The sequence below is a fragment of the Rousettus aegyptiacus genome, unplaced genomic scaffold, assembly GCF_014176215.1.
Source record: "Rousettus aegyptiacus isolate mRouAeg1 unplaced genomic scaffold, mRouAeg1.p scaffold_m13_p_4, whole genome shotgun sequence".
Classification (NCBI taxonomy): Eukaryota; Metazoa; Chordata; class Mammalia; order Chiroptera; family Pteropodidae; genus Rousettus; species Rousettus aegyptiacus.
In genome coordinates, this window is record NW_023416307.1 from 51,405,376 (window position 1) to 51,427,396 (window position 22,021).

Consider the following 22,021-nt stretch of genomic DNA (forward strand, 5'->3'; position numbering starts at 1 on the left):
TATTCCAGGACAGATTCTGTGTTCAGAAAAGAGAGCAGTCGACAATGATTTTAAGACCCGACTGGATTCCCAAGCGTCCCTTGCGCTTCACTGAGCTTTCATTTTATTATTTTTTTTGGAAAATATTTTTCCTATGAAGTTATGAATCTTGGAAGCTATGAGAAGCGCTGGTGATCTCATTGGACTCATCAGTGAGCAGGAGTTCTTTTGTGGATGGAAGCTCAGGGGGAAGTTAAGCCCTGAGGTAGGTGGAAGACAGGCGGGAGATTCTGTCACCACAGTCCTAGATGTTGGCTATGGACTGATGCTGATGGCTGAGTGCCATGATTGCAAGGGTTGAGTGAAAAGGGGCAGGGTTGGCTTTTCTTAGACTATAGTTAATAGAAACAAACCAATTCATTCTCAGAGAGGAGATTCAAAAGCAGAGGCTCTATATCCTGAGTGTTCCTGAGCCCAAGAACACTTGTCTCTTAAAAATCCATAGCCCCCTGACATGGCCCTCAATGCTGTTCAAAGTGACCTTCTTTTGACAGAGAAGCAAAGTGCCTGCAGGATTAAACCTACTTGAAAAATTTCATTAAAGTCAAGGTACAAAATGTTTTAAATGCTTTGAAGAAATCAGATCTGAGGTGATCCTTCTATGAAGTAGCCTGTGAACAAGTCAGACTGAAAACATGGAAGCAAGATATGCCCATAGCCAAGATCTAAGAGAAAGATTCTTTTCAGTGTGACCCATGTTTTTGACCTACATGCTGTGTACCAGGTACAGTGCTTGGCTCTGGGGAAGACATGTGTAACACCGAATTTCTTGCCCCAAGGTGTCTAGTTGGGGAAAGACTTAACATGGCTTGTTATAGTGCCAATGGAGGAAGAACTGATTCTGATTAGGGAGTTCATATAAAGCTCCTCCAAAACAACATTTGAGACGAACTTGATGAGTGAACACTGTATTGGTGCGTAGAGATGTGGAAGAAGGGAGATTGGTCTTAGCATTGCTTTGGGAAGAGTCATCTCTGTGACTGTTGGGGAGAGGAAAAGGCACAGGATGAATAGGAAGTGGCGGGGTACTGCCAGGCTGTAAAGGGGTTTGACATTCATCCTAAGGAGTTTGGACTTTATTCTGTAGCTAACAGGGACCCATAAGAAGGTTTCTGAGCCAGAGAGGTAACTTAATTTTTTAAATTAAAAGCCAACATGTAAATATATGCTCATTGAAAGATTCCAGTTATACTGAAGTCTGTAAGTGGAAAAATAAAAATGCCCCCTTTCCCAGATGTTACTGCTGTTAACTTTTTTGTCACTTCATTTACCTATATCTGTAGATGTAGATGCATACAAGTCAGGTCTAAAAGTGTGGAGGAAAACGTGTCTGATTTCTCTCTCTCTCTTTCTCTCTCTCTCTCTCTCTCTCTCTCTCTCTCTTTCTCTCTCTCTCTCTCTCTCTGCCACCACCCCCACCCCCGCCACACTTTAACATTTAAAGTTGCATAAAATAGGACTGTAATCTAGGGTAGCCTGTGCTATATCTTATCACTTGGCTCATTTTGTTCTCCTTTGTATATTTCAGACCATGGTTTTATTGGATATTCACCAGAACTGCTACAGAACAATACTCTGCCAGATTACAGCCCTGGGGAGTCTTTTTTCACTGTCTTTGGGGTGTTCTTCCCAGCAGCTACAGGTATTGCCATTCAAATTCTTTTTCAGGCTCACATTAGGGATAAAAATGCTTGGTTCCCCAAACTCGGAATCATAATTGACCTTCATGTGCTCTTAGAATGAATATCTGACTTTAAAGATGGCCTTAGCTTTGACTAAAACTCTTATTGTAACAGCGAGTTTACGTGTTCATAATTCCTGAAGGCTTCCAACATGGTTTAATCCTCCTTAACTCTTATAGTTATGTATTGACACCTCTTGGCCAAATTAACGGAGGGGACATATTTCTCTTAAGGCTGAGCAGGATGGACTTCTCTGCAGGACAAGCTGCCCTTTACACCCTGGGGTGAGTGCAGACTCGATCTAGAAACTCCCCTGACCCCTGTATCCTCTCCCAGGGGACAGAGAAAAACTGCTGTCTTTTTTTTACTGTGCTGGGTGTGCCTGTGAAACCAGGATCCCCGGGGCAGTGAGGGACTCTCTTCACCCTACCTTCCCCAGTTCCTGTTCTGCAGAGGCCCGGAAGGAGCCTTGGACAGCTGAAGTCCCTATGGAACTCTTGTTTAATGCTGAGGGCCTGGCCTGGAAGGCAGTAAGCTAACATACTGATTAAATGATCCATAGGAAATAGCCATTTGCTGAGGACTGGGCTTGTCCCCAGGGCACAATCTCAGGGAAACGTTTTGATCAGGTGTTTTGATCAGGCCGTGTTAATGCCCTGGGAGTGGCTGATTTTGTTTCTTTAGCTCCTCTTCTCTCCCTCTGCCTTCCCATGTGTAGCCAGTCCCTTGCTCATTATTGCTTCCCAAATAGAACGGGTAGAAAAAGCGGGAGAAACTACTAGAATGTCAAAAATTTAAAAGGCAATCCATACCAAATGTTGGCAAGGATCTGAAACTGGAACTCTCATATATTGCTGATGGGAATATAAAACGGTACTATTGTTTTGGAAAACAGTTTCTTAAAAATTAAACATACACCCAGCTATTCCACTCCTAGTGATCTACTGCAGAGCAATGAAAACATGTGTCCATATAAAGACATACATGAAAGTTTGAAGCAGATTAATTTGTACGAGTCCAAATCTGGATACAACGCAAATATTCATCAACAGGTGAATGAATAAACAAGTTATGGTGATGGGTTTGTAGGTGTATTCATATATCAAAACTTTATAGGCTTTTACCCTTGAACATGTGCAGCTTATTGTATATTAGTTAAGCCTCAGTAAAGCTGTTAAAATGAAAAAAAAAAATTAGCAATTTTAATCGCCCTTCCTTTATCCCTCAGTTTTTTCCCCCTAGCAATGGCTCCATTTCTTTCCTCCTCACTGCCAAACACCCATCTCCATGTTCCTGCCTCCTGTTCCACTCCTTTACTCTCTCCTTTGGGAATTCTAAGCCGGTCTCCCCAGCGACAGGATTCCTTCCAAAGTCATCAGTGAGAGAGGGGATGCCTGGCTTGAGAAGGGACGTGGGGTGACAAGCCTTCCCTCTATGACCCTCCTTTCAATGGGGAATTAGCTATTTGTTTTTGATAACAAACTAAAAACCTCACATATACTGGAAATTCTGAGATGCCTCCCTGAACCAAAGAGGGCTATCTTTGTCCTTCCTTTGAGGACGTAAGTAAATATCCAAACCAGTGGAGAATTTTAATTAGTTTATTTGAGCCAAAATGACAACAGTTGCTGGGAGCAAAATCTCAACGGATTAAGAAAATGTTCCAGAGAATGGCAGTTTTGCAGCTTATTTTATACATTAGAATCAAAGGGGAAGACATAAGGAGGTTTACGTGAAATCCATTCATGGTAGATTAAGGGGGCAGGCGAAAGCAACCGCGGAAATCTCTGGGATTGAATAACGAGTAAAATGGAGAGACACATCCTTCTTTTAAATTGGCGTGTACAGGTGAGTTAATAATGAACATTTATAGCACATAGAGATGGTGTGGGGGTGGGGCAAGATAACCAGGAGGGGTTCTGTGGTCTCCGGCTCTGGTGCAGGGGGTTGTGCCCTGAGGGGTCCGGAAAAAAAGGGATTACTCTGACATTCCAAGGTGCAAAAAGACAATAGACAGGCTTACTTAAGGTAAAGATTGACCTTTGTCAGGAAAGCTACCGGCCCAGGGTGTGACTACCTGCCATGACCTGCTTTAGTTAGGAATTTTTATGATCATACCATCCTAGATGGTTAATTTTGGTTCCTGAGTTTGTAGGGCCTTCCATGCTGAGCTTCTCGGGTTTAATATGTGGCCCCTTTTTCATCCACAATTGTTACCCAAGAATATCAGTCAAGCTTTATTTTACGTGATTTAAATTGTGAAAATGTCGTTTTGTAATATGCCAAATATAAAGGTATAGTATGGGACAAATGTCTACACAGGCTTCTTTTACTCCATCCCTCTTCGGGAATGTGCTTCCCTGTCCCTCCCACCCCCCTCAGCCCAATCAGTGAGAATCACTGATCCGATCCTTTTATTTGACCAACTGGGAAAGGAGGAGCACAGAGCAGCATATGAAGGATTGTTAAAGGTCACCCAGCTAATTAGTGACCGGAGCTGGGCCACCATCCTGCTGTGGAGGTTTACGTCTCCTAGCTCTCTCTCTGTTTTCAGGGGGCCCCAATGCAAACACGGTAGGCAGGCGAGCAATTTGTATCACTTGGCTTTCCCCTGGCAGATGTTCTGTTAAGCAATGAATGATTGGCAGTTTCCATGGTGATGGATTTGCCAAGGATTAGCTCTGAGTGAGTCATGACTGGGCTCTCTCCAACACCATCCTCTTCTGGAACAAGAACCTCCATGCTGTGGAGAGGGGAGAGGAGTCTGGAAGAACAAACACTTTAGTCCCCCCGCCCTGCATCCCTTGCCAGATATATGTTCTGTGGATTACTGCAGAGATTTTATCCCAAGGGCAGGAGACTTCCTGGGAAGAGCAGCAGAAGAGTAGGGTTTGGTGGCCCCTCTGGATTTATGAAGCAAGTCCTGTCCTTCAGTCCTTCTCACTGCACTCCACCACACCCCATGGGAGTGGCTGCAGGGTGGGGCCCCGGCCTTGGAATACACTCTGCATTTGCTTTGTTTTTAAAAGTGCTTTCCTTCTCCAAGCTACACCACTGAACTTTCCCTGAAAAACAAATATCTCTCCCTATACAGGGTTCTGGTTTCCCTCTCTCTCTCTCTCTCTCTCTCCTCTCTCTCATTCTCTCTCTCTCTCTCTCTCTCTGTCTCTCTCTCTCTCTCTGTTTCTCTCTCTCGTTCTAACTCTTGTTCTATTTTTTTCTCTTTCACTCACGCGCGCATGTACACACACACACCACACAAATGCAGCCACTCCAGAGACCTGAGACCACAATGCATGGGGGAACTAGGAAATGGAAATTTACTGGGATTAATACCAGTGTGTGAAGTCATGTAACTCCTGTACCCAAATCTCAAACTCTTACTGGAAGGGATAAGGCCTCTTGTGGTTGACCACACCCAACATAAAAATGTAGCGGGGTAAACCAACAGCCTTTACCACAATGTCCATAGTCACCTTCGTGGTCGAGAGCCCTGCTATTTCTGTGACATTCTTTGACCTCCCTGGGCCTGATTCCACCTCCCTGCTGACCCACACATGTCCCGAAAAGCTCTGGGACTCAGCTGAGGCCCTCTGGATTAGAGGCTGTCTTCAGGACCCTCAGCCCTGGCCCCTCCTTCAGCCTGCATTCTTCCCCTGCAAGACACCTCCTAGGTTTCCTCCTAAGTCAAGTGTCTTGTAAGTGAGAGAACAATGACTTGCTGGGCCAGAATGGGGTCCTAGAATTAAGGAACAGAGAGACCCAGTAAGGACAACCTGAAGATGGGGCTCGCCTCACTGCATCCTGATCGCCTTATAAGCAGGAACAGGAGAAAAGAAGGAAGCTTTATAATTATTATGCATGTTTATTTTTGTAATTGTATATGTAGAATTAATTCATAGTTTTATCAGAATTATTATAAATATCTATAATTATCACCATCTTGCGATAGCCTACTGTGCCAGGCACTGTGCTGAGCACTTCAGACGTCGTCGTCTTTCGTCTAAACCTCACCGCAGCCCCACTGGTTCCGGCAGATACAGACTTACCATGAAGCTAATGAAACCTAGGCTTCAGCTTTTTAAGTCCTGTTCCTAATTTCATTCTTATTTTTAAATATGTATTTTTTAGAAAGCACCAGGCTCCATAGAACCTGGATCCCTCCACGAGTTCTATTGTTAATCTATTTGCAGATGAGGAAACAAGGGCACAGAGAGGTTATTTCACCAAGGTCGCCCAGACAGTAAGTGGTGAACCCCTTGCTATCTACATACTTTGGAGAGGATGTTGGAAAAGAGGGCACCCTTGTCTAAAGCTGCTCTCAACCCAAAAGCCAACAAATCTCATTTGGGTCCTGCCTGGCATTTGAATGTCCCATTATTAGACACTGTCTGTCTCAGCAGAATCTCTAAAGCATTAGAGGGTTGGGGACTGACAAATTCTGCCTTCAAAAATGGAGCGAAGAGAGGATGAAAGATTTTTACAGGAAGAGCTACACAAACAAACCAATAAGTCAGGTTCAGAAATCAGGTGGACGGTCAGGAGAGGCTGCCAGAGTCTTTAGGAACCCAAGAGATTTCTGAGTATGAATGGAGCCCATCCTTCCTGAGTGGGCATTTATTTAGCACCTACTCGGTGCTAAGCTAGTTCATTCGAACTTTACAGAAGTCCTGCAAGGTAAATAATCTTATCCCTATTTGCAGATGAGGCTCAGAGGCATGCCACTTCCAAACAGTAATAGACCCGTTTCTTCAATAACAATAAAAAAGGCAACAGATAAAATTTGGGCATTTCAGTGCATGGATATTCTACCTTAATTAAAAATAAAAATAATAAAATCATGAAATTAGAAAAAAAAAAGGCAACAGAGAAACAATTAAGGTATAACTGGAAAGAGAAAATTCAGGGTTTCTCAGGACACATTTTGAACCGAAAAGCTCCCAGGAGGAAGCTTGGAAGTTTCTTGAGAAAGAACAACTAGTCCTTTAATGAACAACTAATAGAAACCAGAAAAGCCTAGACAAACTATTAGTCTCCCCACACCCTGCTTACTAATTCTCATTTTCAGGAACAAAAAGGAAAATAATGTGAGAAGTAAGATAGTGGTAGCAAGCAACAAGTGAAAACTTTGATTTTTGTGTGCCATTATTGCTTAGGGATCAAGGAGAAAAAGAAGATGACCATCATTTGGCAAATGTTGGTAAGAAAGTGATTACCTGACATTTAGACTCGTCATTTTAACCAAGAGCTTATTTTGGGAGATGTATGAGGGATCCATTTTCTTCCTGGCCATCCATGTCTGTCATCAGGCAGGACATTATAGCCAGGGCACCAAGTCCAAGCCCCCCGTTACCTGGTGGCACCCACCCAAACTGTAGGCATAATGTGCCCAGGAGGCTATGGATGGTCCTAGAGGTTTAGCCTCATAAACCTAACTGGTAAAGTGATGACCAACATCATCTTATATATTTAAGTCTAAATAAAAGTTTGCTAAAAGGCCATTGGACTAGGGTGGAAGACAAGTCAGAAGGTTTAAATCACATGAAGGAAGCTGTATACCTAGGTCATGTGGTAACAATGTGCAGATACCATATCATCATCCCAATACAGGGAAAAATGTGATTTAGCGTGAAGTATTAACTGCTTCCTAGAATTGGCAGTGTAAGACCTGCGAGGAGGGGAAATGCCTTCTACCAGGCACGGACTGGCGACGGAAGTACCTGTGGGTAAACCAGTGGGTGGTGCTGATTATAACTGATAAGTTCAGCCTTCTTGTGTGTGGGGGGGGGGAGGGGTAACCCCAAATTAATCATGCGGTTACTCTGTTTCTAAAAGTGAAATCCAAGAAAAGCATGGGTGTTAGAGAGAAATGGAGAGACTATGTGATGTAGTGGAAAGAACTCTGACTTAAGATAAGGAAACTTGCAGATTAGTGCTGGTTCTGCTAGCAATTAGCTCAAAAACTTGAGCAAAATCACTTCTTTTCTTCGGGCCTCAGTTTACTCATCTGAGAAAAAAAACGGTTGGAGAAAATGATCATTACAACGACTTTCAACTTTAAGAATCATTGATTCCAAAGACCCATTTTAAACAATATTAGAAACTCTGCCAAAAAGAATGTAAAAATGGTAATTACAAAATGGACACTGTTTCCCAAACTCTGTACCATGGAACACTAATAATGAATAGAGTGTTTTGCTTAGGGGAAAACATTGTTCAACTGTTGAAATAAGTTTTGAGAAACACTGTGTGCTATGTTTCTCTTCTTAGAGGTGGACACTGAAAATTAACATATCACTAGTAAGTCCAACAGTAAAAACCTCTCTATTTTTTTTAATAAAATATTTGTAAAACATCTAGACACCAATGTTCTTGGAAATAGTCTCTGTTCCATGACACCTACTTTAAATAGCTCTAACATTAACAATAATATTTTTAAATTGTACCAGAAGCAGAAAGAAAGCAAACTAGAGAAACTTTATAATATTTGACAAGCATGGGCAGAAAATACTAAATCAAAAGAAGTTTTATAGATCTAACTGGCAAGCAGGACATTTATAATTCACCAGAGCTAGAGATAATCTGCTCAAGAATTGTTCAGTCATACAAGGGCAAAATTCTGGAAGCAGCAGCCACAATGTGCAACCAATCTAATAAGTGTGACAGATCACTCACATTGCCCTAGCAGGAGTCACCCACGAGGCTTCCTTTCTGGAGTACGAGTTGCTACCATTTCCCTGTTTCTGGCGCTTCGAGTCTGTGGTACTGACTACCTACTTTCTGGCTTCTCTGTTTTGTCTCGAAAGCCAACTCGCATCAATGTTGGTCTCTTATCCTCCCACTGACCAAAACCCAGTGTATTCACACCAGACCAGCCAGCAGGACCTCTAATCAGAGATTGGGTCTTTGACCGTGTAAGGGATTGTGGGGAAGAAGAAAAGAGCATTCGTATAAATATAGAACCCGTTTGGAAGGAGGAAGCAATTAGGATTAAGCAATCATTTTCCTAGACAGAAGCATATATTAGAGCAGTAAAGGTCTCATAGATCTCCTTTTATTAACTCTTGTAAATGATCTTAAGGAAGGTGTACAAAATGACATAGTAAACTATAGGAGGTACTAAAACAGCAAAGAATAAATAGCAGTAGGTAATCTTAAGGCATGGGCATAAAATTGCAAAGACTTGGGGTGAGGCCATTGCGGTGTAGGCGGGGGGGCAGTGTGGGCAGGCATGTGAGGCACCAGTAAACCCTGTGATGGGAGGAAACCTTGGCAGAGGGTCAGAAGTGGGGAGGTCTAGGAAGGGGTTAGTGGATGAAGTTCGTGGGATCTGGGAGTCAGGTAAACATGGAGATATGGCCAGGCATACCCTTGGTCCCAGATTGTTCTGGCAGTAAACAGTGGGCCCTTGAGCAGAGCCTCAGCAACAAGAACTGCTCCCAGGAGCACTGGTCAGAATAAGGCAAGTCCTGGGCATTCTTTTTTTGATCCAAATAAGACCTGCACATGATAAAAAATGAAATAGTACAGAGATGCTTGTGATGTAAAGCAATAGTCTCTCACCCCACCTGTTACTACTCCAGGTACCACTCCATAGGAACAACCACTTTTAATCATTTTTAGTATTTTGGGAGCTAACTGTATATTACAAAGATATTTGCCTATACCTATAACTTGATTAAGCAAAATCAGACATAATCTATTGACTCCATGCTAGGAAATAAGAGAGTTTAGCTTACTTGCATGTTCCTTTATCCACTTCCCAATATATGATAGTTATATTTTAATTTTTAGTTCTTTTTGGGTTACCTTTGTAACTTGAAATAATACACTTAAATCTCTGTTATTTTATCAACTCTACATCTAGGCAAAATCTGTTCACTCATTGTTGGTGTAGGAAATTGAGATTCTGTGTTATGTTTTAAGATTAACATATTACAGTCATATTTATTTTATGTGTAAAATATTTTTATAAGAAATGCTTTCGTTATCTCAAGGGAATCCCTAATTTTAAGGAAATCTGTATAATTCTTTTATTTTTATTTTAGAGCAGTCTTAGGAAAGCCATAACAAGTTGATTATTAGCAGGTGAGTGGACAAAATCCCATGAAAACTGTAGTTTAAAACTTTAAGTGAACAAATACAGTTTCACACACACATACACTCAAAGCTATTAAAAATTATTTTTTGTCTTAAGGTTACAAGTCAACAGTCTTTTAACTTCAAAGACAAATTGCTCGATATTCTTGGAAATCTCTTAGCAAACACTGAGAAATTCCCCTTTATGTTGACAAAATATAGAATAAGTATAGAGTTAACTTAAAATATATTTCAACTGTATAAAATATTTTTTAATTCTTTTCATTTTTACATAATAAATTTAATGGTTAACTCTCCTTTCAAGTTTTCTTATTAAAGTAATTCTAGCTTGTAACCTACAAGCCAGTTTTGAGTCAAAATCTTGGGACTTATGTTTTGTTTTCCACACTATTATGACAAAAAATATTAGTGTTTTTCCTCTTCCCTCTACTTCTCCTCCCTCTTTTCATTTCCTAATATCAGTTAGCTACAACTTTTACTTTTTCTTTCTTATTGTCAAAGTAGGCAGTCAACATATCCTTAAAAATCATTCAGTTTGTTAATTGTCATGTTGATCCCAGTTCCTATCCAGAGGCATCCCTCTTGGGGCCTCCAACCTTCAGCTTCAATCCCCGCTGCCTTCTCTGTTGTACAACTGTTATTATGGGACTTTATTCCATTCCTGAGTTACCACCACTATTTTCTGAATCTCATGTTTTCTCTTTTATGATTTGCATCCTCATTTTGCTGGAGTATATGCTTTAGTATCTTCCTCAGAACTGGTATATGGGAGGTAAATTTTCTGAGCCCTTGTTTGCTTAACTTTACTTTCACTTACTTGGTAATCTGGCTAAAATTCTAGTGTTAAAATAACCTTTCCTCAGAATTTTAAAATCAGTGCTCCATTGTATTCTAGCATTCAGTCTTGCTGATGAGAGGTCTGATGCCAGTGTAATTTTCATTCCTTTATTAATTGTTCAGCTTTTCGCCTTTGGAAATATTTAGGATTTCTCCTGAAATTACACAATGATGCTTTTAGGTATGGAGAGTTTTTCGTTGTGTTGTTCTTTGTGCTGTCTATTTTATGTGATATTTCGACCTGAAGACTTGTGTCTTCTTCAGTTTGAAAACATTTATTTCTATTATTTACTAGTTACTTTCTCTTATTTTATTTATTCTCTCTTTCTGGATTTCCTACTACTGGATGTTGTAACTTCCAGATTCTTCCTCCATTCTATTCTTTCCTCAAATTTACTATCTGTTTATCTTTCCGTTTTAAATTCTTGGATGTTTATTTAAAGTACTTTATCTTTTAGATCTTTACTGAATTTTTAATTTTAATGATTATGTTTTTAATTTCCAAAAGTTCTTTCTTGTTCTTGGATCGTTTTTTGTTTTCACGGCATCTTTCTTTATAGATAAAATATTCTTCCTGGATGTATCTGGAACTACTAATTAGTGGTTCCTTCAAAATTCTCTTCTGTGTCCTGATTTATATGTTTCTTTCCGCCCAGGTTGTTCTACTTTTATCATGCATGTATTTGTGCGTTTGTCACTGGTTTTCATCATATACCTGGCAATCTTTGGTTGCTGATGTAGACTCCCTGTATGTGGGTCTATCTTCCTGATGAGGCTCTTCCTTTGTGAGAATGGCTGGTTTTGAGGAGGATTTCATTTGGAGTGCAAGCATCCACAATAGCAGCCCTGGTTTTCCTCCGTCAATTTATTCAGATCCTTTAGAAAAACATTCCAAGGCTTTTTTTTCCCCTCTCTTTTATTCTGGATCATTGTCTGCATTTTCTGTGTTCTGGACATTTGTGGAAATCTCATCTACCAAATCCTCCTTCCCCTCAATCCTCTTTGCTTATAACCATGTATCCATTTTCCCCTTTACGACTCTTTTAATAGGATCTTAGGAAGGAAGGAAATAAGGAGAAAACGTGCCTAAAATGCTATTTTAGACAAAAAGCCCTTTAAAAATAAAAATTATTTTTCACCCATTTCAAAATGATTACTAAAGAAAATTGAGAAAATATAGATAAGTAGTAAAGTGAAAAAAGATGCTTTTTCATCACCCAGAAATAACATTGTCAACATCTTAAAACATGTTCTAGTTCCTTTTTCCTTTTCTTATGCATCTGTTTATCGGTTTGTTTGTTTGTTTGTTTTTTAACAACAATGGGATCGTACTGTGTATTCTGTTTTCTAATATGCCTCTGAAAATAAAACAATAGCTTTTAAATATCTTTCCATGTCAGAACAGATCCCTGACAATTTTGGAGATCTGGTATTTATTGAAAACTATATCACTACTTGTTTAGCCAATCTGCTATTTTTAGGCATGAGGTTGGTGCTAATTTTCACTATTATAAACAAACATTTATAAACATTTTTGGCTAAATCTTTACTCATATCCTTGACTATTTACTTAGGATAAAATCCTGATAGTGTAATTGCTGCATCAAAGTGTATGCGGGTCTCAGTCTTGGTCCACCGTTCAGGGTACTTTTCGAAACAGCCCCGCTTTGACTTTCTGGCTCCAAACTTCCACTTCTCTCCACTTCCTTAAGCATTAGAGCAGAGGCATTAAGAGCATCCTTTTCAGAGTCAGACAGACCAGGGTCAAATCATAGCTTTTGCCACTTACTAAATACGTGACCTTAGGCTATGTTAATTAACCTCTTTGAGCACTAGTTTCCTTTTCTATGAAAAGGGGGAAATAATTTTATTTTTCTGATGTAGTGGTTATGAGAATTAAACAAGATTTAAAAAAAAAAAAAAAAAAACGCATATAAAGCCGTTGGCACAGGCCCTGTCAGGCTGAAAGTGTTTATAAATCCATAATGATGGGGTCAGACCCATTCCTTCCTTAAGCCTAAACAAGTCTTCTTTCAAGGCCGTGTCTGAGAGATGTACCCACCCTCTGTGAGCTTCCCTGACCAGGGCTGGGCCCGCATTCGATGTGCAGAACACATCGCTTTTCACTTTCCTCCATGGGTGAATGGACAGAAGCGACATCCCCTCCTCACCATCCTGCACCGTGTTGTCTCTCCCCATCATCACTAGTTACTTTTCCTGAGTGTGCTTGGTGAATAGCAGTGATGACACAACTCAGTGCTGGTGGCATCAGGATTAGTCTTTGGAATTTGTTTAGGGCCCTTTGGTAGCACAGTACCTTTGAGTGTGGTCTCTGGCTCTCACTATTGGTGGGACCTGACTCAGGATACCTGAACCCCAGTGTAGTCAGTGGGCAGCAGAGGCAATGAACTCTGTGTGCTGAGCAGATGGCAGCAGGTGGCTTGCTGAGGCTGAGGCTCTCCAGGGTGTTGACCAGTAGAAGGCAGAGTTCAGTATGCAGTCTCGGGACCTTTGTGCAGCCTGCCAGATGCCTCTGCCGCCCTCGTTACTTTGCACTGGGCCATAAGATGCTTTTGTAGCCAGTAGGGCTTTCTTCCAGAGCATCACCCAACCCACAAAGGCCCCTTTCACACCCACAGATGCTTCCCCAGTTGTCAGGGGAGACTGAGAAGCCTTGTTTGCAGAGCTGCAGATGGGAGGGTTTGCTCTGGGGTAGCTTCCAGGAGGGGACCCCGAGGAGGGGAGGGTAATTTGTAGAATACCCTTCTCACCTCTCTCCTGTCTGGATGTCTTTCAGGAGTCATGGCCGGCTTCAACATGGGGAGTGACCTCAGGGAGCCTGCTGCCAGCATCCCCCTGGGCTCCCTAGCAGCTGTTGGCATCTCGTAAGTTGCCCTCAGTGGCAATCAGCTGGAGAGAAGGAGAGAAAACTCCAGGCAAAAGAGGGGATTGCCCCCTTTGTTCTGAAAGTGTTCAGACTGTGACCAATCTATTTTATATTCCAATCCTCCTTTTAACACTCAGCGGGCTGGAAAATTCAAGTCTGGTGGGTTCAGACGATTGCCCTTTCATACCCCTTGCCTGGGAATGCTGGGAGAAGTGTTGCTAACACAGATCGAATCCTTTCTTTCCAGTCTTCTTAGCCTCCTGCCCCTCCCCCTCCTCACTTGGGAATTTTTTTAACCATTGTGTTTCCAGAATCTTTGCAGGGAGCATAAAAGAGGAAGGGCTTTGCAATCAGACAGATTAGAATTTTTATCTCAGCTCTGCCACTAATTGGCTGCATGACTTTGGGCCATGAACTTAGCTCCCTGAGCCTCCTTTCTCTTTTCTATAAAATGGGACAATGAGAATATGTGGGCCCTGCAGATCGTGGAAGAGATATTGTGTGTAAAGGCGCACAATAGGAACTCAGAGACTGGTCCTTTTCCCATAGCTAGCTTCTCTGTACCACCTCAAGGCTGTTGGGCTTCCTGGGTTTTAGGTCACACCGTACCTCCCACACGAGCAGTCTGGGTGGCCTTAGATTTGTTTCTGACTTTCTAGAATCTTCTGTTTTTCTTTCTGTACTAAGAGAAAAAGTTTCTCTGCCTTCTTTGGGTGGGTGTGAAAGGCAATGAAATTGCCAACATGACAATGACTTGAGAAGTTAAAAATGCCTGCATATTTTAACTGTGATGCTTAAAATATATTAATATATGTATTTCACAAATGCTCACTGTCATGGCACTGTTGCTTCTAGCCAGGCACCTAGCGCCAGTTTGTTTTGTGCTGAATAAGGAACTTAGGAACAAAAATGAAGGGAGAGTTGGGAAGGAACGGAAAGAAAGAACCCTGTTTTGTTTTTGGTCATAGCTGGGAGGTTCCTTTGGCTCATCTTCTCGCTGCCCATATGGGAGTGAGGTCACACGGATCCCAAGACTTGTTCAAGGTTGCAGGGCATCTAAAGGTAGAGCCAGGTCACTGCGGGCCTTTACACACTTGGCTTGGCTCTCTATCATCTGGGAGCCAAGGAACAGCAGGACTTAGAGGCCTGAACGATCATCCACTTGTTCTTCCTGTGAAATAAAGGGGTGGGGGCTGCTGGTCAACCTTGGCCTGAATTCTGGCAACCTAGAGGCCAACTGGTCCTTCCCCTCCCCTACCTCCATGACCCTTTGTGTATGTGTGTGTGTTACTCTATAAAAGAGACAAAACAATGAAACTTTCTTTTTAATAAAATATATGCTAAGGAGAAATAGTACTGAGAGTGTACTCCCAGATGAACTAGAAAGCCTTCAGAACCTACCTTTCTCTTCCCTTTGAGACGGGTGCCCATGGGAACCAGAAGGAGGAGTGGGGAGGGTTGGAGTGGAGTCGGCTGAGTGTGGGACCAGCTCTGCTCTGCTCTTGGGTATTTCGTAGGTGGTTTCTGTACATCGTCTTTGTCTTCCTGCTTGGCACCATCTGCACCCGTGAGGCCCTTCGCTATGACTTCCTGATAGCCGAAAAGGTGGGTGAATCCTGCATTGACCAAAGGAATTCATGTGCTGAATCATTTATTTGTTCCCATAAACAAATGGCTGCCTGTCTCTGGCAGTCCCTGGGAATCTGTTTAGTCTTAGGCCCAGGATGGAAGGATGGGGGGGGGGGGGGCGGGGTAAAAACACAGAAGAGGTACAGGTTCTTCCTATAAATCCCTAGAAAAAGGTAATAATACATGCAAGCTCATGCACTAGGTGACTAAATAGTGGATAAAAAATATCAGGGAAAAAACAGAATCTGTTCACCTAAAATCCGCAGCTCAACCAGCCCCTTATTTTTGCCAATAGCTTCACCTTCCATGATGAGCAGAATGTGCTGCTCACAGAAACAGGTAAGAAGGAGGAGACTAATGGGTGGCAAGTGGAGGGAGACGGAGGAAGCCCAGTGCCAGGCTGAGAACCTGGACGAGGCAGGACAGGAGGCTCTCTTGCTCTCTGAGGACCCAGACCCTTTGGGCTCTCCACACGAGGTGGGCCTCATGGATTTGGCTGTGACATCGTTGTGTCTAGAGCTGTAGAAACCTGCCCTGACAGGAAAAGCAAATTCCTGGTACTCCATAACCACCCCTTAGCAGGCAGGAGGTCATGTGATGGTCAAGGACACTTCATTTTGTATCTTTGGAACCCAGGAGAATAAGATTTTCAGACACTCTTCTGGAAATCTCCCCAAACTTCTACCTTCCCTTAAGTTTCTGGAGGAGAAGTGGACACTGAAATTCCGTCATTTATAAGAGAAATATAACAGACTAGGGAGGCTTTCTGACTCAGTTAACTCCTAAGTATCACTGCCCATATTTGGGGAAGAAGTACCCTTTACTTTTGATGTGAAGCTTTGCAAAGCAGCCTTGCTCATCTTCGTGGTTGGGGCAGCCTGGGGCAGGAAACTCTAACTTACTTTTTAGAGTTACATTTGGGCTTGGTTTGTATATCAGCACAGCTTTCTTTTTAAGGCATGTGGATGCTGATGTAAAGGTGATATTTGCTGTCAGGGGTCTTGACCTCACTGTGAAGGCAGGTTTCGAAAAGGGGAGCAGTTCAGGTAGTGAGACCACTGACACCTACCTTCCAGGGCCCAAGATCTTAGACCCTAGCGAGCAAGATTTGCAAGATTTGCTGTTAGGGAAGGAATGTATGGTCCTCATTTATGCCTAAGTACAGGCTTTCATCTTGATTCATCTCCCAGGGGCCTTTTCTCTAATTGTGGAATGAAAAGCTTGACTGCATTAGAGGAATTAAAGGCCTCACAGAGCGGCAGACTCTTTGCTGCTGCTGCCTGATGCTGCCTGCCGCTCGCCAGTGGCTAGCTAGCTGCTTCCTCCTAAGGCTGGTTCCTTTCTAGTGGATTCTCACACAGAGGTCTTTCAATCATCAGAGACTCTGATCTGGATGGAACGAGGCACTTTATCCTCTGGGCTGAGGCTCCTCTCTCCCCTCCTTCCCTTGCTTTGCAGGGAAGCTAAGAATGGGTATGTGGGAGGGCAGGCAGCCTATCGCCAAGGGAAGCCAGGACAGCAAGAGAATAAAAACATCTTTATGGATAGCATAGGGGAGCCTTTGTGGGTGGAAATTCCACCACTAATAGTAGATATATCCATGGGGGAAGCTTATTGGGAATGCTACCTGTCCCAGACGATGAAACAGGTAGGCAAGTACTTAGGTAGTTGGGGGTATGTGATAAACAATGCCTGGCAATAGTATGTGGGCATGTCATTATGCACACACCAGGATGAGAGATAAAGACTTTGTTTTTGGAAAAGATGAGAGACTGTTTCCTTGATTGGGAGTTGTAAAGCCTATAAAGAAAGAAAAGATATTGTTCTTGGTTCTCAGTAGCAAATAGGGCTGGCTCAGGAAGTGACCAACCAGGGCAATGCACTAGTGTGCTGCCCCCCATAATCCCCTCAAAATGGGGACCATGAAGATTTCCCCCCTCTAAAGCCTTGAACCGTGGCTTTTCTCCTTTCCTGCTCTCTGGTGTCCTTCCCTGTGACTGACTTGGCTGCAATAGCAGGTCCTCGAAGTTGGGCCAAACAGTTTTACTAACAGTACCTGGAGAATGGAAGAGAGCAATGGATAGAGGTTGGAAGGTACAAATGCACAGTCTTATGTGGTCACTTGACACAACCTACCACCCCGAGGCGGTTTAAACAAACTATTCATCTTGGCTTCACATCTTAGCTATTGCCTCAGTTCTGGGCCCACCCATCTCTGAACTTTCCTGAGCCCTGAGGAAGCAAGTCCTCTTGGGTCTGGTCTGTGTGCCCAGAGGGTCTCACTTTTGGGCACAGACCTGGTCCAGCCTCCAGCATACTCCCCTTGGTGCTGGTTCTCACGAAGCTCCTCCTTGTACTCTCTCTCTCTCTCCCCCCCCCCCCCTTTTTCCCTCTCTCTCTAGCTCTCGACCCTGCCAGAACGATTACCTTCAGTGGCTGCACTGGGTTCCTTTCCATTGACCTCCAGCTGGTCAGTTTACCTGTTTGTTTTTTTTTTTCTGGGTTTTCTGCAGCTTCCCTGATGTATTTCTAATTATTGGGCTTCCCAGCCCACAGTTTCTCTAAGAATTTTCTCTTTTGCTTTATGTCCCTACCTCACAGGAACTTTTTCCTGGCTGTCAGGTGTCAGTCTCAGTAATGCTACATTTTCTAAAACATCTTGAGTAGGTTGTGGTGGCTCTAAGGTAATCTGTATAAAGCACAATACTGAATACATAGTAGGTGCTTATTAAATTTTGACTCTCTGCACATTCTTTATGGGAATACCCTTTACAGGTAGGACACATTTTAGGAAAGGCACTCCCCCCCTCCACATGTGTACCATATTTAACTAAATAGGAACTAAAAACGTCAATCCCAATATTATTCACTTATACAAAAAGGAGTTATATACAGAGCAGGTATGAGTAGGGGTAAAATTAAGTAGATTAAATTATTGTTTCAGAATAAGCTTGTATACAGTTCATGAAAAAATGTTTTTTTACACATTTAGGAGTCTGAGGCTTGCTAACCAGCAATGTAAGAATAGAGTAAGTAGGAAAAGTACCCCCAAACATCTTTGTTAAAAATGGGGTGTCCCACAGAGAAACTCTTAATCATTTTTGACTGTGACAGTCATGGTTTCACATGTTCACAAACTACATGGGAAGGTGGGGTGGAGAACAGCTTGTGGTCAATGAGTGAGCCCAGTCAGCTGCTCAGCATCCCCAACCCAGCCCAGCCTGACCATCCTCTATCCTCCATCAGGAGCACAGTGCTGCCTCTCAGGAAGGAAGGTGACTTTATCTCTTTTTAGAAAACGGCTCTTAAGTGAGAGAAAACGTGACTGAAAGTTGAGATGTTGGTCAGTTTGTGCAGCGAGGACAGTGCTAGAAAAACTCAGGTTTGTGGAAATATGACATGAGAGACAACTAGGACTATTGATACATTATCATATTAGTAAATTTAAGATGGTCAGGGCTCAGGATGGACTCCTCAGTAATGTAAAGGGGGCGCAAGAATTAGATGGAGCAGAATGAGCCCTTCACAGATGACTTTAAATTTAATCCCTCAAGAGAAGGGGGCAGTCCATGGATTGGTAGGATCTCTTAATGAGGGAAGCTCAGATGGGAGCTCGGACAAAATACCAAGAGTAGAGAGATGTAATTAATGATTTTCTTCAGTAGTTCCTATAAAAAGAAATTAGGGTAGCTCACAGCCCAGATAATATTTTGAAACGAGAGCTTTTTGTGATGGCTTGAACAAGAGTATGACAGAAAGGCTTTTTTTTTTTCTTTTAAGAGAACATCTGCTCAAATAAAGTCTCACTTCCACCTCCACTGGCACAGTTTGCAAGTTTATAGTCCCATTCGAATAGAGAAAATGATTAAATTCTGCGGGAAGCAAGGCTGTGCAGTCTACTGTCATGCTTATAGTCTTGCCCTGTGCCCTGCACTGTGCTGGGCACATAACCTGTCCTCAGTAAATGCTCTCTACATGGATGGAAGGATGACAGATAGAAAGGAACAGACAGGATTCAGGTGGGAAAGCTACAGGATGGAATTTTTATAATTTATCCAGACAGGAAGGCCAGCATTCCATTTATTTTTCAGAAAATTGACTGAATAATAGTTTTATATAAAAGATTGGTATATGAATGCAATTGTAAACTCAATTGACAAACTGGACATAAACCTGTCACTATACCTGGGCAATCCCCTTTCTGACCTCAGCCCAAGGGTTCTTCAGGAATCCCAGGGAGTGTTCGTGGGAAGTCTGGCCACAGCTGGACGTCATCGTATCTTGGCCTCTTGGTGCCAGAGACACACTGAGTTCCTGAGGTCAGTCCCAGTCCCAGAAGGGCACCACACTAGAAAGTCGGTCTCATTCCCATTCTGAGTAATTGGACATGCTTTAAATGAAAAAAATATTTAAACACACACACACACACACACACACACACACACACACGCACACACACCCTTTGGGAAAAGAAGCAGTGAAATTTCTGCAAGGAGATACCATGCCTGACTGATGTAGAGAATTCTCTGAGGGGAGAATGCAGTACGCACAATTTACTATGACGAGTGGTTCTCCTGGCTGTACATTAGAATCACCTGGAGTGCTTTTAAAAGCCAATGATGTCTGTGCCCCACTCTATGCTAATTAAAGCAGAATCTCTGGGGTGATTCTTAAGTATAGCCAGAGTGGAAAACTACTGAATTCGATTTGCGAAAAGCTTTTGATAAAATTTCATCACACGGTCTATGTATTTTTAAAACCAGTCAGCATAGGCTATGTTTGAAAGCAAAGGCAGAAACAAAGATAGATGAATGATTCCATCTCAGAATGGATTGAGGATTAATAATAGGACCAGTTTGGCAATTTCGTAAGACATCCAGGGCATGAACCACAGTGACGTCATGAAGCTTTATGAGTCCAGCTGGCACTCGCTGGGCCCTGTTTGCCAGACTCTGTTAGGTGCAGTGGGGGGCGGGGGCATGGGGGCGTGGGGGGGGGGCAAGGTGCATGAGACACAGATCTGCTCCTAAGGAGTGTATGGTGCACTGGCAAGATAAGCCATAAGCATAATTAACTATAGCACAGGGTTATACTCATCTATATCAGGGTAGAAAATAACAAAATGCCATCGGAACATACAAAGTGATGGGACACATAGGTGACATTAGTCTCTTCTAGTAATAAAGTGGTAGGTAAAATGCGAGGGAAAGGACAAACACAAGAAACCTGTGACATTGAGGAAACAAGGGATTGACTGGGCGTAAGATAAGGTAATGCATTTAGCGAGAGGTAGCTCATCCACATCGAATTAAGGACAAGGTAGGCTCTGTAGTGGACCTTGGTCAAGTCCATCAAACCTCTGGCCTCCCTACTCTTAGGGAGTTATTCTACCTATGTGTGGTCTTGAAAGGAGTGAGCTCCATTTAATATTACTGAAACCCAAAATGACCAGACTCTCTCTGCCTGTCCCTTGTGGCCCTGGCAGGTCATGCGACCTAGGTTAAGCCCATTGGATGCTCCAAATGTAATGAATGAGACAAATGTAAAGGGATGGTGAGAATTCTTCCACAAAACAGCAAGACGCTGGTAGCATCCTGGTCAAACCATTCCCTTTCAAGAGTATGGCGTGACTCTAGGCTTGGTCTTATCCTTTCCTGATCTTTCAACCTTCTTCTGATGATTCTGTGAACCTCCAGTGTCCTACAAATATATTCTTAAAATGAATATTTCTAATCAAGATCCTGGCTGATGCTAGTTTCTGGTGATAATTTATTAACCAGAAAAGGGGTCTAGCCAGGGGCTGGTGTTCTGTGTAGCTTGATCCCACTGACGTGGTGCATCATAAGCAAAGAAATGAAAAACAAACAAAAAAAAGGGTTAAGAGAGTCTTCGTAGAGAAAGGGTAGATCACAAAACTGAAAATTAAATCTACCCCATTTTAATAATTGGACAAATGAGCACTTGGAATACATAGTTCTGGCAACTGTAACTAAAGTAAAGTAGAATGGAGAAAGGCACCTCAAATAATCAAGATAGCACAGAGACTTCCCTGTGAGTACAGATGAGGACCAGCTCAGGCACGGGGTGGGTTCATGATGGACAGCCCGTGACACAGCTGCAGAGCCAGCAGCACCCATCTGTTGTAAGTTAACACCAAGCAGAACAACTGTGCCCTCTCTTATTCTATTTGTTGGTGCCTTGTGGGCCATATAAGTCATGGATCTCATTCATTCATTCATTCATTCAGCATTATATTTCTTTGTTGGCACCGAGTATCCTAGGATACACAAGACAGGAGCCCTGTGGAAATGAAGCCAATAGAAGAGACAGTTCTCTAGGTGCCCCAACCTCACACTGAGGTGCTGCAGGACCCAATGAGCAACCACTGTTATGGAAGATTGAGGATGATCTCATGGACGAGGGGAGGTTTGTGCTGAGTCTTGAAGCACAATTGTAAGTTTAACAGACAGACATAACAGAGGGTTCCAGCAGGCAGAAAAATGAGGCTGACGAAAACTCTGTGTGTGCAGGATATAGGGTTAGGAAGGGCCTCATACGTCAGGGCAGTGGGGAGCTGTTGATATTTTTGCATTAGGGACATTATGATCAGAGTCGAGTTGAGAGCAGTCCCTCTGTCAGAGGCTTGGAAGATGATTCACCGTGGGCAGAGCTTAGAGGCAGGAGGTCAGTAAGCACTGTTGTTGACCAGTGGTTCTCCCAGTCTCCAGACCATCAGCATCAGCATCACCTGAGAACTGGTTGGAAATCCAGATTCTTGGGCCCTAACCTAGACTTCTGAATCAGAAACTCTGATGTGGAACTCAGAAATCTTTGTTTTAACAAGCCC

General features: G+C 42.8%; 1 protein-coding gene across 2 annotated transcripts in view; it reads left to right on the forward strand.

The window, feature by feature from the left end:
• SLC12A8 (solute carrier family 12 member 8) overlaps nt 1-22,021 on the forward strand; it is a 112,656-nt gene that overhangs the window by 65,938 nt on the left and 24,697 nt on the right. For both annotated transcript variants that reach the window (XM_016135196.2, XM_016135197.2), the window contains 3 exons: nt 1,568-1,681; nt 13,456-13,543; nt 15,063-15,150. In XM_016135196.2, coding sequence (XP_015990682.2) covers nt 1,568-1,681; nt 13,456-13,543; nt 15,063-15,150 — 290 coding nt within the window. The remainder of the gene's footprint in view (nt 1-1,567; nt 1,682-13,455; nt 13,544-15,062; nt 15,151-22,021) is intronic.